Genomic DNA, 14,261 nt, shown 5'->3' with positions numbered 1-14,261 from the left:
TCTCAAAGAAGGGAACACTGCTATCAAGGAAGAAAACGCCGCCATCCAGGAAGAGAACACTGCCCTCGAGAAAGAGAACACCGCCGTCTACGAAGAGTTCACTGCCATCAAGGGAAAGCTCACCACCTTCAAGGGAATGCTCACCATCCAGGAAGACAACACAGCCATCCAGGAAGAGAACAGCGCCCTTGAGGAGGAGAACCCAGCCTTCCAGGAGGGGAGCACTGGCTTCGAGGAAGAGATCACTGCCATCCAGAAAGAGATCACTGACATCCAGAAAAAGATCGCCACCCACAAAAAGATTCTGCAAACCTGGCTGAGAACGATGAGAAACTGCAGCTACAACCACAACAACTACTACCACAACCAAGCCTCATTAAAGAACAGAAAAGAAACCAGGAGAAACGGAGGAAGGAGAGAGAGAGACTAGTTGATGAAATGAAGGTGTTGACTGAGAAGAATGAGGATATTTAACCATGATCCAACTGGGGAAACTTTTTTATAAGACCTTTTCCAAGAACCAGGCTTAGAAATTACTCATGAGTCTCCAGACTGAGAACTAAACCTTACTGCACCTCATCAATGGGGAACCAAGTCTCACTGCACACTTCTTTGTGATAAGAAAAGGTGCTAGCATGAGACAAGTGCTTCAAAACACAGCTGTAAGTTATAGGTAAGATCTTTTAGGCGATAATTTCGTTGTTTTACTTCTGTGATCGAATATAGAGCCTTCGGACACAGGACAGCCAGCATGTCTCGGTCAGCGTCACTATAGCCGACTAGAGCAGCGTTATCCTCGACTAGTCCTTTTTAAATTAGCTCCTACACCTTTGTATTAGTTATCTAATGGGCAATCTTTGGTTTCAATTCATTTTTCATAGATTAGATATTAGAGCCGCAGGTTGATTGAATGTGAATCCCTCAGCACAGTGGCTGCTCACTGCTCCTAATGATTATAGGATGGATACAATGCAGAGGACACATTTCACGTATGTGTAAATATACAGTGACAAATAATGCATTACATCTTACATCTTACATACATGTTTTTTATCATAATAATAATTCCATTAATTTTATTCTGGTTAATTATATTTCATCATAAATAAGAGACAAAACTTTGTGTTTAATTTAGGCCAATTGCATATGTGTGAATATAAGGACAGTATGTGACTCTCTTTTGATGTGACATTAGTCACCCCTGACTCGTGTTTTATGTGTGAATATAAGGACAGTATGTGACTCTCTTTTGATGTGACATTAGTCACCCCTGACTCGTGTTTTATGTGTGAATATAAGGACAGTATGTGACTCTCTTTTGATGTGACATTAGTCACCCCAGACTCGACTATTAGTATTAGATGTGACATTGGTCTGTGCAGAACCATCAAGATGAAAGAAATATACATTGTTCATAATTCAGTTTACTCAAATGTTCACTAGACTAACGTTATGGTATATTAATTCTATGCTATTCGATTGTACTTCTTCTGTTCTATTTCCTCTATTTGTGTTTATTTTCCATTGCTATCCTAGATGCATACAATATCCACTCAATTCATGTGTGGTGCCTCAGGTAAACAAAAGATTATTATATCGTCCAAAGCTGTTACTTTTCAGGATTCAAATTCAAAAACATGCAGCAAAAGTAACAGATCGACAAGCTCGAAGCATATACTTTTGACGCTTTTGTGTGACACAGTAGTATGATCAAGTAGGGCGTTAATTTAAGAAAAAACACAAAAAGTTAAAATATGGAGATAGGAGGTTTCTGCCCGACAGCAACGATAATATCGCTATCATAGTGTAATAAACAAAATGTACAAAGCCAGAGATGAGTGTCAACATATCAGGTTGCCATGCCATCCTACTTCACATCATCCTGGCTCTTCTTACTTACAGTCACAGTTCAACACAGTAATGTATACCGATGACAAACCAGTGCTGAATCTATCATTGCTTTAAATCGTCCTCATAAATGCTTTATTCTTAGCAAAAGCTGCCCCTAAAGCAGCCTCCTTCCCATATTTATTCATTTTCGTAGTATGCAGTTTACCCTCCATGTGAAACAGATACTTAATTCAACATAAACAGTAGTATTGATTGTCACCAACTTGTTATAAATGGTCATTCAATTGTTGGCGTTGTGGTGAATTAAAGCGATAAAACGTATTGCAGTTCTGCAACAATGGCATTAATAACATTAATCAATACAATAGAATGACCACCTGGGTTCTGTATGTTAGTAATAAATACTTCACAACAATAAAATGAAGACCTAGCATTATACAAAAACACCCCTTTCATTCACATATTCGATGTTCACATTTATCATGAGACCAATTAGATTAACGATAGCCTAATCATGAGTTTGTATTTATTTCATACTATACAGGTGCCCGTTGGACACCGGCCTACTCGATGCAAATAGGGAATGCATGCCCGACCCTGTTATGCAATACCCGTTATACCCATTGTCAGAGTACCCGCTGTAACCGTCTGCCTGTGTCCCTTTAATGCCCCTTATATGGAGATCCCTGATGTTATCAGGGATCCCTGATGTTATGCCCACAGTCTCATCCATGGACTAGTTTATCATGACTTCGCTGATTCAGGAGTCAGCACGGCATATTGCTAATGCAACTCAATGTAACGCCCCTCCATCAGTCTGCATCATCTCCAGGCTCAAACAGCTCCGGTTTGTGTTTGAGACGCTGCGGCTGTCATGCATGCAGGTTTCACATAGACTGGACTAAAGCTAAACTAATTCATTTGGGGGAGAATGGGTCTTCAACAAGTCTCTGTGTGGCAATTATTCCTAGAAAGTATTCCTCACTCGCAGATTCTCCACAGCGGTACGCCGCAGAGCTACCGTGTCCCACAAGTCTCTGTCACACTTCCGTGTCTCACAAAATGATGTCCCTCCTGAAACTTGTTAGTTACCAGGTACAACAATCTAATTTGGCTTGAGTTACAGTACAGTCACACGTGTCATTTGTGCTTCAGCCTTCAGCCGTGTCAGCTCCCCTGTTTGTCGCAGACTCCCCGAGGGGGAGCTGACACTCATATATAGAGATCCGGTAGCGCAGAACTGCAGATTCGACCACGTTGCCCACAGATGGCCATGCGCATATAGGGGACCGACCAACTTCAGACTTGCACGTTGCCCAGCGTTGAGTCGTTCGGATAGGCGGTGTCCAGAATCGCTCATCTGGCGGGCACACAGAAAGAAAGACAGACAGATACAGAGATCTCCATATAGATACAGATTGGAAATTGTTTTGGATATGCTGTGTCCCAAATCGTACTGTTGATACTGTAAAACCCCCCCCAAAAAAAGTTGTTTCTTTCCCGCTAGAAGATAGTAGAGTGCCGACTCTACAATGTAGAGAGACGGGAAACGGAGGGCAGGGTCCAGGTCCCTATGAAACTGGGTGGGATATATCCCCCTTGTCCCTCTTGCCATCTGCACCCCTGCCAGGGCCCATTTTGTTGCTGTGGGGCACTTCTCAATAGTATAGTACCTCACTTCCCTTTGAAAAGACTTGCGGCCTCTGGCCCTCTCCTTCTCCCTGCAAAAGCACTGCCCCCCAAGGCCCACCCAGAAGCATCTGTGCATGGTGAAAGGACGGCTCAAATCTGGACTCCAGAGTGTGATGCTGGTGTCCAGGCAGAAATCTCTATGGGAAAACTGAATGGGCTTTCTATCGGTGGAACCACAAAATGTCCATCACTGCTATGCCCTATTCGGCACTGCCATACTGTACTGTACAGTACCGTGTACTGTATGTCCATCTCTACAATACACATGATCAAAACAACCCCTAGGAGAATCAGTGGAAGAGAATGTTCTTGTACTTGGTGTTGGGAATCCGTTCTCGGCTCTTCAGCCTCCTCACTGCCTCTCTCATATGCTTGGGCTGAAGAGGAGGCGTCTCTCCCCACTTCTCACAAACATCCAGCGCCTCCTCCACAATTTCCCCAGCAAAGACTTTGGAAATACCCGACATGGCAATCACAACGTTCTGGGACACCGACGATCCCGTTATGGACTGGATCAGCCTCTTGATGGCTGCCTTGGGGAAGGCAGAACGTCTGTACATTTCATAGCGGTTCAGTTGCTCTTCAGAGAAGGACGACACCAACACCTGCATCTTCTGTATTTCATCCTCGTCCACCTTCTGGCGCCTCTCCTTCTTCTTTTCCGGCTCTACTTTGAGTCTTTTGGCAGCAGGCGGGCCTGAGGTCCCCTCCTCCTCATCTTCTGCAGCCTCTGAAGCAGTTCTGTTGTCCTGTTTGGACTGAGCTGCAGAGGAGGCGTCTTTAGATTCATCACTGACACTGGCAGTCACATCAGGCTCGTCTTCAGTGGTTGCTTGTTTAAGCCGTTCCTCGCTGGTCGGAGATGTCATCTCAGGAATGATCCGTGCAGGGTCTGCCATTACAACTCAATCATAAGCAAATGCCTTGCTTGTGATTCAGCATTTCAGAACCCTTTCAGTTTGCATGCAGAAAGTGACTTTAAAGAGATCATCAACTACTGAGCATGATTGATGCAATTGTCAGTATGATGTCAGAGGTATCAGCCCAAATATGGAGCCATATGTCATACACATGTCATAGATGACTGATGTCATAGACGACTGCCGGAAAAGTAATTTCCCCCCAAATAGTTTTCAAGTTGAGAAATGAGAATCGATTGCGGAGACAAACATTGTGAATGAGAGGTCACTGAAGTATGGCCATTTGAAGTGTTAAACACTGCTAAAACACTGCTGCCGAGCAGTGATGCACTTGCAATACCCAGATCCAATATAATACCTGTGCGACCTTGGGTTCGGGAGGTTGGGGAAAAGAAATTACCAGAGTGGGGGACAAATTGCAATTTCATTCACTTCTGGTGGTCAGTTCGACTTCCTGTCTTTACCGCTGGATTCCTTGTACCCAAAAATGGGTACAAGCCAAGGAATGACCAGTGTTGGTGCCAAGTTTGGTGAGGATCGGAGGTTGTGACCACGGTCCACAGTCCGCGGTCCACCCACCCTGTCTAGGATGTGTGGAAAGAAATAAGAATAAATGTAAAGAAATGTTCCTATACATGCTAAAATAGGGGTGCCGGGCTTTAAGTAGTTCAAATGCCTTTTGTAGGGTATAGAAATGAGTGTGCGCAAATTACTGGTATACAGTAAATAAGAAGAAGTCATAGTTGTAACCCTAACCCTATATTGCAATAATCTGTGGTTGTCACAAAATCACAATACCCTGAATAACTGCTGCCTCTCATTTTTGTAATGATTACATGAGAACAAAACATGTTGCAATGTCCCTAGATTTCCACACTGACACAGTTCTTATGATGTCAGCAGTGCCCCATGCCTGGCACACCGTTTGGGAACCACTGGCTTAGCTTTAGTGTTTACAGGTTTTTGGAAAGAAACACCAGCCTGTCAACATTTTCTGGCCTGAGGGACAAGCGAAGGCAGGTCACCACACACTGCCAAAATCAGATTTTTGGCCTATCCAGATTGGAATGCAATCAGATTGGTTTTCAAAAGATATGTCTCAGGACACTCAAGCCACTCAAGTCAGATCTCAAATTGTCCAAAACAATCCATAACGATAACGTAAGCGACATACAAGAGTTATTATGGAAGGGCAACACTTTACTTAAAGGTTGGGTCTATAATGCATTATAATACACGTATAAGGCATTATAACACTTGTTATGTTTATAATCATGTATGACAACTTATAACAATGTTTATAACATATCATAAGTGCTGGTCATAATACATTACAAGCTCAGTGGAACAGCATATTATTTATAAACCTTAATTATAAAGTGTCTTTAGTTGTTGTGCATACTTAAGTGTTATGAAGCATTATAAATGTGATAATGCATTACAGACCCGACCTTTAAGTAAAGTGATACCTGGTAGTAATAATGTGCTGTTCCACTGAGTTTAAAATGCATTATGACCAGCACTTATACATTATATTATAAGTTATTATACTTCCTAAACCTTGTTATAAGTTACTATGCATAATAATGAAAAAATATATATATAACAAGTGTTATGCCTTCTAAGTGCATTATAATGTATTATAAATGTGCCTATAACGCATTATAGACCCAACCTTAATATAAAGTCTTACCGAATGGGGTTGCACAGCCTCCTCTGTCACACCAGACATCAGCACTGTGGCTAGAGAGTGATACGACCTATCATTACCACCATCATAATCAACAATTGAGAACATTTTAAGAATTCAATCACTTTATTAAATTCGCAAGATAGATAATGAACACATGTAAAGATTTGACAAAAGTGCTGCAGAAAATGCATTAACACATTCCCCCCCGAACCTGAGCCCTTCAGCTGGCTATTTAACACAATGCGTTGTGAGCTTGTAGATCGGCTATTTTCACTATTCGTCAAAGTACATAGGGCTTAAGTGGTTTCATTTCCATTGCACAACACTGTCATAATACGGAGTATGAAATAGCTTAACCCATTAAGACTTTAGGACGATTCTACAAATGTATTCTAAATCTTAACAGTTTTCTGAAAAACCTATGTTGCTATATATCGTTGCTGTCGGGCAGAAACCTCTTATCACCTTTGTGTTTTTCGTGAATTAACGCCCTACTTGATCATACTACAGTGTCACACAAAAGCATCAAAAGTAGCAGATCTACAAGTCTTGAAACACAGCACGAAGCGACGCGTTTCAAGAAAAGTAACAGTTTTGGATAGGTTTCCACAGAGGACAGAGACGATATATACTATATAGCTCAAATATAAAATGACATTCTTCTAGAAGCAGCACAGACATATCCATACAGTAATATCCATTTAGCGGGTGCTTGCTTATGTACTGTACTGTAAACAGTGTCAAACCCCTCTCATACATCTCTCGCTCTCTGTCCTGAGAAAACCCAGAGAACTGTATATCCCAGTTGGCAATGGTTTTTTTTGTGGTTCCACAGATGGAAAGCCCATTCAGCCTATTCCCCCATAGAGATTTCAGAAAATATTTATATTAATTATTTCAAGCCTGGAACCAAGCCATCCAGGCTTCTGGTGAATAATGATCTTTAAGAAATATATTTAATTATGTTAGATATTAGTTACTTAATGTACCCTTTTTTGGGGGTTTTCAAATATGTTTTGACACAGAATCAAATGTTTAATGGTCATGATTCACCAGGAGCTTGGATAGCTTGGATAGAATAATTTATATAAATATTTTCTCTATGGGAAACAATGTATATGCTTTCTATCTGTGGAAGCACAAAAATGCCACTGTTATGCTCTATTCACAGATAAAGATGGAGACAGCAGAGTGCAGTGTGGTTTCCAGATGCCTGTGTGAATTGTGCTTTATCTGGGTCTAAAGTCAACTGAAACCACTGACTCATTTAGCACAGCTGTCCATGGCCTATTCTGAGGTAAACCTGTTTTCATCTGTTGTCATTAAGTCCAGTGATTTCTCCTTACAAGGTGTTTTTGGCAATGGCGTTGAGATTGCGGACCTTGCTCACATCTGCCACCTTCAGGCCATACTCGGGTGCAGAGAAAGAGGCTCCCATCGTCACGCAGGAGTTCCTGCAGTGCAGAGTGAAACATCGTTAAAACAGGTTCCATCAAAAGAGAAAAATATTAAAGTAATAATCACCAAGGGGCCATGGTTTACAGCTAGGGTTCAGCCAGGATTGAACATGCATTCTATTGATAGTTTGACCATTTCAAACACTCTAATCTTAAAAGAACGAAAAAACGAAAATAGGCTATCTACAAGCTTAGAACACGTCGCAGCATGTTCTAAGCTTATAGCCTATTTTCGGTGCATGGCGACTGAGAACTTTAATCCATGCAGTCGCGTTAAGAGTTGCCGCTGTGTCCGGTGTTACCGGTGGAAACCCACCTGAACTTCATGGAGGACTCCTTACTGGAGCGGGCGGAGCAGTGGAACTCCTGCACTCCTGATCCCTCTAGGATCCTTTGAAGGTTTCTCTCGGTGATGCCCCCTCCTACATTGAAAAAACAGCATTAACCACTTGAGCCCTATTTTGAATTGTGAGCTTGTTAGATCAGCAATTTTTTGTGTGTGTGTGTGGGGGGGGGGGGGGGGGTAAAAATGTTGCCTGAAATGACACGCCCAAAAATACTGTTGGTACTCCATGTTGAAAATAGTTAAATAAAACACAGAATACGGTTCTGGCCAAGACTGTTGGCATTATCGTATTTTATGCAGTATCACATCAATTCAGTTTTAAGCCATTAAAGCTACAATCTGTACGTTTTCTTTTTTTTCTCGTCTCCCTCTCCTGATGGAGTGAGGTAATTTGCAACGATGTCTGAACTACGATAAAGATGGTGGCACAACTCTTCTTGTCCAATCCTGTCTGCTTCAAATAACTTTATTGACATTGCTAACCAGTAGGTGTCCTACCCAGGGTCTAAAGGTCTCAATGGCAGAGACCACCTCCAACCACTGCAGATGTGCTAGTTATATTGTATAATAAACATACTCAGATTGGCTAAAATATCATTTTATTCATTCAAATAAGTCATGGATTGAAGCTTCTTTTTCCTTTACTTTATTTTTATATATATATATTCTCAATTATTTTAATTAAATGGATTGTAGCATTAAACATGTTTTGTTTATATCATTATTGCTATAGTAGTCAGTTAAGTGAGTCGAATGCCTCGACAACAACTTATAAAACATGATTAATTTAGCTTCACTAGCGTCCCTATTCTGGGGCGAACATTCTGCAAATAGGCAATGTACCAGCTGAGCTCACAAACCATTGTGTTACGATGCATTGTGAGCTTGCAGAGCAGCCGTTTTCGCTGAAGGGAGATGGTGTAGAGGGAAAAAAGTAGCGGACCAGTACAGATGCCTGGGGAACACCGATCAATGGTGGTTCAAGTGGTTAATTTATGACTAACCTGGCATGATGATAATTCTGCCTTTGGCCTGTAAAAAGCATTGAAGAGAGATTATTAGCAAATGAACAATTCAGCTACACAGTATACAGTAGATTCATGAGTTTTACTGTGTGCACTGTCCATGCACACAGTAAAACAGTGGTTCTCAAAGTGGGGTCCCAAAACGTTTGAGAACCACCGGTAAAAGATTAAACAAACATTGGACATCTACCTGCTCCACTAGCCGTTTAATAGCAGGGAGTCCTTCCAACGCTGAGCTGTCACAGCCGCTTGTCAGCAGACGCTCGAACCCCAGCGATGCCAAAGTCTCCAAGGCAATGGCAGGGTCGTGAGCCATGTCAAAAGCTGGAGCAGAACAGTTCCAATGAATAGAAATGTTTAAATGAAAAGAATCCGCACATAGCTCAGCTCCGACACACATTTTTCTTAACACAAAGGGGTCAGTAAATGGCATCTCCTTTGTACATTAAGGGCCATATTTTTCGCCAGTGCCTCACCCATTATCCCTACATTTCTTTGCCATTTTGCACTATTTTTAAAAACATTTTCAAATAGTTCAACGCACCGGCGAAAATAAGGGCCCATAGTGTTTTGTATTTGTTGATGACATGTATTATTGTGTTATTTTTGTATGCTATGTTGGTGAATTGAAAAGTCCCCAGGACTTTTTGGGGGTTATCCTTTTAGCCTTAATGTCTGACTGTACCTTGTTCTGTTCACATTTCTGACTAATAAAGTATTCAATCAATCAAGTTAGGGTTAGACATTTTGTGTTAAGTTAAACATTTGTCGCAGTAAAGCAGTGTGCAGATTATTTTAATTTTAAACTGTTACTCATAGTGTCGCTACCTTCACTTTTGATCAAATGAATAGGGGGATGTAGTTTGTTTTCCGGTTCAGGTTAAAAACTACAGTAGAAACGTGGGAGGCTCCATAATATAAGTATAAATATTATAGTACATTGTGATATAATAATAATAATTGATATTACTGTTGACTACTGTCAATGCTTGCCCATTGGCTCTGCCTGGGCACACCAAGATCTAACACACCCATTATTCATTATATTAGCTCGCAGTTGTGTTACTAGCCTACCATGTTTTATTTTACCCTTCTGTAGTTTTTAACCTGTACAGGGAAAAAAACTACAAAATCAGCATGGGTTTCATGCCTCTTGAAGCACTGACAGAGCTAGTTATCAAGTGATTCATTGAAATGTTTGATAACACCGACTGCTGAAGTGAGACACTTTTTTCCTGCTGGCTATTCTTCCAGCATTTCACAAACAGCATTGTGGTTTTTATCAACATGAATCCTTTCAAAAGAATTATGAGAGGAAATATTTCAACTTAAATCTGTGTATTTAATCTAAAAACAAAACATGTTACTGTACCTCTGTGGAAGGTGACAGGCAGTGGGCGAGAAGCAGCTGGAGAGAGGTTGAAAATTAGACAATATACAGGACTTAAAATTGAGAGTGTGTTGATGCTGTGGTGCATTGTACCATATACTACGTTGAATAATCTTTAATAAAATGTTAGCAACATATTTAAAAAAAAGTTTAATATGTGCTAATAACAACTTAACCAAACAAATCCTTTTATGTTTGTTATCGTGTGCACACCACCAAATGACAAATAAAGTCATCTTGAATCTTGAACCTACTAACTTTTTGAATGCTGGGTAAACATATTAACCACTTTTTATAGTAGCCTGGCATGGCCGCCAGACTATGGCAGATTCGTCTGGTTTCCAGGCTATTTTTATAGATGTGGACAGTGCACACAAACATGCGTCGCATTATGAGCTTATAGATAGATCAGCAATTTTTTGAATCAAAGTATGAATAGGGCAAGACAGAAGACAGTATTCACACATTCCTACCCAGTAACTCCATGCAGAGCTCTGCGTCGATGCGCCCATCCTCTGTCAAGGCTCCCAGCACCAGTCCATCTGCTCCATGGCTCTTCATCAGCTCCATGTCTTTCCTCATCACCTCCACCTCCCGGTCCGAGTACAGGAAGTCCCCCCCGCGAGGACGGATCATCACGTACACTGGTATCTTCACATACTGCTTCACTACCTCCAGTAGACCTGCAGCAGAAAAAGAGTCTTGTCTTGATCAGTGGTTCTCAACCTTTTCAGGCCGCGACCACTCAAAATAATCATATTTGAACTGGGGACCCCCCCAAAATAATCATATTTGAACTGGGGACCCCCCCAAAATAATCATATTTGAACTGGGGATCTCCCACTCAGACAAGCCCTTGGGATTGTAGGAGTTGAGGCATTACATTTAGTTTGACTCGGTTCCACAGATAAATATTGTGAAAATAGCTGTTGCGAAAATGGCGTTGCGAGGCGTTCGGCTATGTTCACAATTTTTGCCGCTTTCTTACATTATTTGACAATTTGGCCAATGTTTGACCAGTTTTTTCCTCATATTTGATCCCAGTAAAACAGAGGGTTTCCACTTACTGTAAACCTTATATACTTTGGCTATAGAGCACCGAAGTCTGACGTCACTGTCGCAAGAGGGCGCTGTTCCGCTGGTTCATGGCTTTATTTTTTGTGTTGAAATTCCCATTGGGGAATCTTAGATCACGTCATATAAGAACTGTGTTACAAACATAAACACACCACCCCAGCGATTCTGTCAGGGGGTGGCTCTGCATCGTTTATGATATTCATTCATATTTGATACACCCTGTTTCTGGCGAAAATGAAATCAATTCTGCCTTAAAAGTCTTAAGAACTACTACTTCCGGGTCTGAAATCACTGTCCCTACAGCAGCCGCGTTCATGGGAAATGTAGTCTTTGTGTCGTTTGAGTCGTTTCTAGCGTTTATTGTATTACTCTTTGGGTAAATGTGTACATTTACACTTTCAGTCGATGCTTCATATCCATATGAGTAAAATCGCCGGGGTGGTGTGTTTAATTTTCGAACACAGTTCTTATATGAGGCGATCTAGGATTCCCCAATGAGGATTTCAACATAAAAAATAAAGCCACAAACCAGCGGAACAGCGCCCTCTACCGGCAGTGACGTCAGGACTTCAGTGCTCTATTTGAAAATAACAGCTCTACAAGATCACAACGTGTCGTTGTGAGCTTGTAGATATGCTATTTTTAACTTGTGAAATGTTGTGGACATTCTGGGTAATGAATATATGGCTTATACTTTTGGTACTTCAACAAAATGTTGATGCCAAATTTTGTTACAAGTAAAAGTACATGAGTATTTCTACATTGTGGTATTGATACATTTACTTATGAGTACTTTTTCCACCACTGCATGAATCCACTCACCAACAGTAGGCGTAAGCCCTCCTTCTAGGAGGCTAGAACACAGCTCCAGCCGTCCAGCACCTGTGTTACAAAAGATAAGTAGGTCAACAGCATGACCGTTGAACACTAATGTTCTGTTTATTACCATTCCACCTGTAGCAGTGGCGCCGGCACCTGCTAAATTAAAAGACACTGTCCCCCCATGATTCAGTCCAGTCAAAACATTTTTTTTATTTTTATTGAAAAAATTAAATAAAATTGAAAGAAAAAGAAAATCAGTCCAGTCCCCCGCATCTCACGACCACCGCGAGGTGGGGGGAGACTATGGGGGGAGATCATTGTATAGTTAATTAAACAGAGGAGTCCATTTGGTTACAGCTGACTTTTGGGATGAAGAAAAAAGAAAAAGAAAAAACCTCTGACATCTACACTTCATGGAGTACATTTTTTGTACCGAATGAACCGAAATAAAGTAACAAAACAAAAAACATTAACAAAACCACCCGGAAAAAAAAACAGAATAATTCTGTGCGAGCACGGATCCCCCCGATGTGTCCCCCCCCCCCCCCCCCCCATGTCATTTTCCATTCCAGTGCCCCTGACCTGTAGGCTATATCGTTTTGTAGTGTACCTTATTCTGTCAGATGCTGCATATGTTGTTGATATGTTAGGGCAGGATTGGGCATCATTTATTTCCAGAGGGCCATACTGACTTCAATAAAGTGAGTGAGGGGACACACATTGCATAATTGAATTGACCCACATAGTGCTGAATTGTGCTGAATTATGTTTCTTTCACAACAAGAATGTTAAGTTACAAACATTATTATTATTATTATTATTATTTTTTGTACAGCTGTACTGTACTGTCACTTTGGTGTACTCTGAGGTTACAATGAAAAGATTACTTACGTACATAAAACAAACCACGTCAATGCTGTATCAACTTTTAAATGAGCCTATAAATGTATACAGTATCTTATCATATCTGATATGCACCACTCCATAGGTCACTGATAAAACATATTGTATTATGTTATAAATATGGACTCAAGGCTGACTGTTTCACTGTTACATTGAACATAATACAAGAGTATATACCTATGGAATATGGAATGCAGTTATGTATGGTAAATATGAATTACTACTAATTGGAGTCGAGTTAAATTAATTTGTCTGAAAACCATATTAAAATGCCTTTTAGAATGTAGATTTTACCAACCTCCCCTCTCAGCATTGACTGCAGACTCCACAGAGTCAACACACACCTCCATCAAGTATCCCTCTGCCATCCTGAGAGAGAGAGAGAGAGAGAGAGAGAGAGAGAGAGAGAGAGAGAGAGAGAGACAGAGATAGTCTTACAACTCTGTTTGACTGTGTTGTTAACAAACAATATTATTATTAGACCACCAGATATACTAATTTAAACTGTAATTTATACTGTCTTACCTTCCGCTGTCAGTGCCTGTGTTGATGACAGGTTATTTTGTTTATTCCATTGATGTGTTTTGGAGTGAAAAGCTGTTTGTTTTGGTGACCTGACGTTACTACTGTGACTCTAATGTTTTCCTTCCGCTGCAACGCTCTTTTCTAATCGCCACATTAGGCGGAGAAGGGGTTTGGCTCAGAGCTCAGGAGGAGAGGTTTCTATTGGCTCAGAGCTCAAGAGGAGGGGTTTCTATTGGCTGGAGTAGGCGGGCTCATCATCGCTCTCCCAGTCAGTGTTGCCATGTCTGCTTATTATAAGCGGATTTGGGCTTGTTTTTCTGTAAAGTTGCTTGCAAATTATTGGTGGTTGCGGCTTGTTTTTGAAGTGTAGTTACTTGGGCTTGCTTCCATTTTTTTTTTATAATTAAGGACCATGTATTTGTTCAAATGGTTTCAAACGTATGCCAAATTCTGCTATGCCAATATGGCATAGCAGTGGCAGCCATTTTGTGGTGCCACGGATAGAAAACCCTTACATTTTCTCATAGAGATTTCCAAGAATATTTGAAGAAAAAAGGGTA

The 14,261-nt window shown here is 41.0% G+C and overlaps 2 protein-coding genes across 2 annotated transcripts; both read right to left on the bottom strand.

The window, feature by feature from the left end:
• Positions 1 to 3,833: 3,833 nt before the first annotated feature.
• On the bottom strand, positions 3,834 to 4,442 carry LOC308100524 (transcription initiation factor TFIID subunit 11-like; the record flags this gene model as incomplete). Its single annotated transcript, XM_080449590.1, has 1 exon — positions 3,834 to 4,442. The coding sequence occupies one exon, from the start codon at positions 4,440 to 4,442 to the stop codon at positions 3,834 to 3,836; it is 609 nt and encodes a 202-aa protein (XP_080305716.1).
• A 1,879-nt stretch (positions 4,443 to 6,321) lies between these two features.
• On the bottom strand, positions 6,322 to 13,841 carry cutc (cutC copper transporter homolog (E. coli)). Its single transcript, XM_080449140.1, has 9 exons — positions 13,702 to 13,841; positions 13,475 to 13,545; positions 12,274 to 12,333; positions 10,848 to 11,057; positions 10,357 to 10,392; positions 9,175 to 9,308; positions 8,964 to 8,991; positions 7,930 to 8,035; positions 6,322 to 7,610 (listed from the first exon to the last, which is right to left on the bottom strand). The coding sequence occupies exons 2-9, from the start codon at positions 13,542 to 13,544 to the stop codon at positions 7,499 to 7,501; spliced, it is 756 nt and encodes a 251-aa protein (XP_080305266.1). The 5' UTR covers position 13,545; positions 13,702 to 13,841; the 3' UTR covers positions 6,322 to 7,498.
• Between the last annotated feature and the right edge of the window lie 420 nt (positions 13,842 to 14,261).

Source organism: Gymnoscopelus braueri (genome assembly GCF_963280865.1).
Source record: "Gymnoscopelus braueri genome assembly, chromosome: 14".
NCBI lineage: Eukaryota > Metazoa > Chordata > Actinopteri > Myctophiformes > Myctophidae > Gymnoscopelus > Gymnoscopelus braueri.
The sequence above is the reverse complement of the archived record's forward strand: the minus strand, read 5'-3'. Positions and strand labels throughout refer to the sequence as shown.

What these genes read in the sequence shown, in the direction of transcription:
- cutc (XM_080449140.1), bottom strand. Translation starts at nt 13,544, where the DNA reads ATGGCAGAGGGATACTTGATGGAGGTGTGTGTTGACTCTGTGGAGTCT. An exon ending in GCCTGTCACCTTCCACAGAG is followed by an intron (nt 9,309 to 10,356) that starts GTACAGTAACAT and finishes GTTCTGCTCCAG; the next exon opens with CTTTTGACATGGCTCACGAC. An exon ending in TTAAACGGCTAGTGGAGCAG is followed by an intron (nt 8,992 to 9,174) that starts GTAGATGTCCAA and finishes TGCTTTTTACAG; the next exon opens with GCCAAAGGCAGAATTATCAT.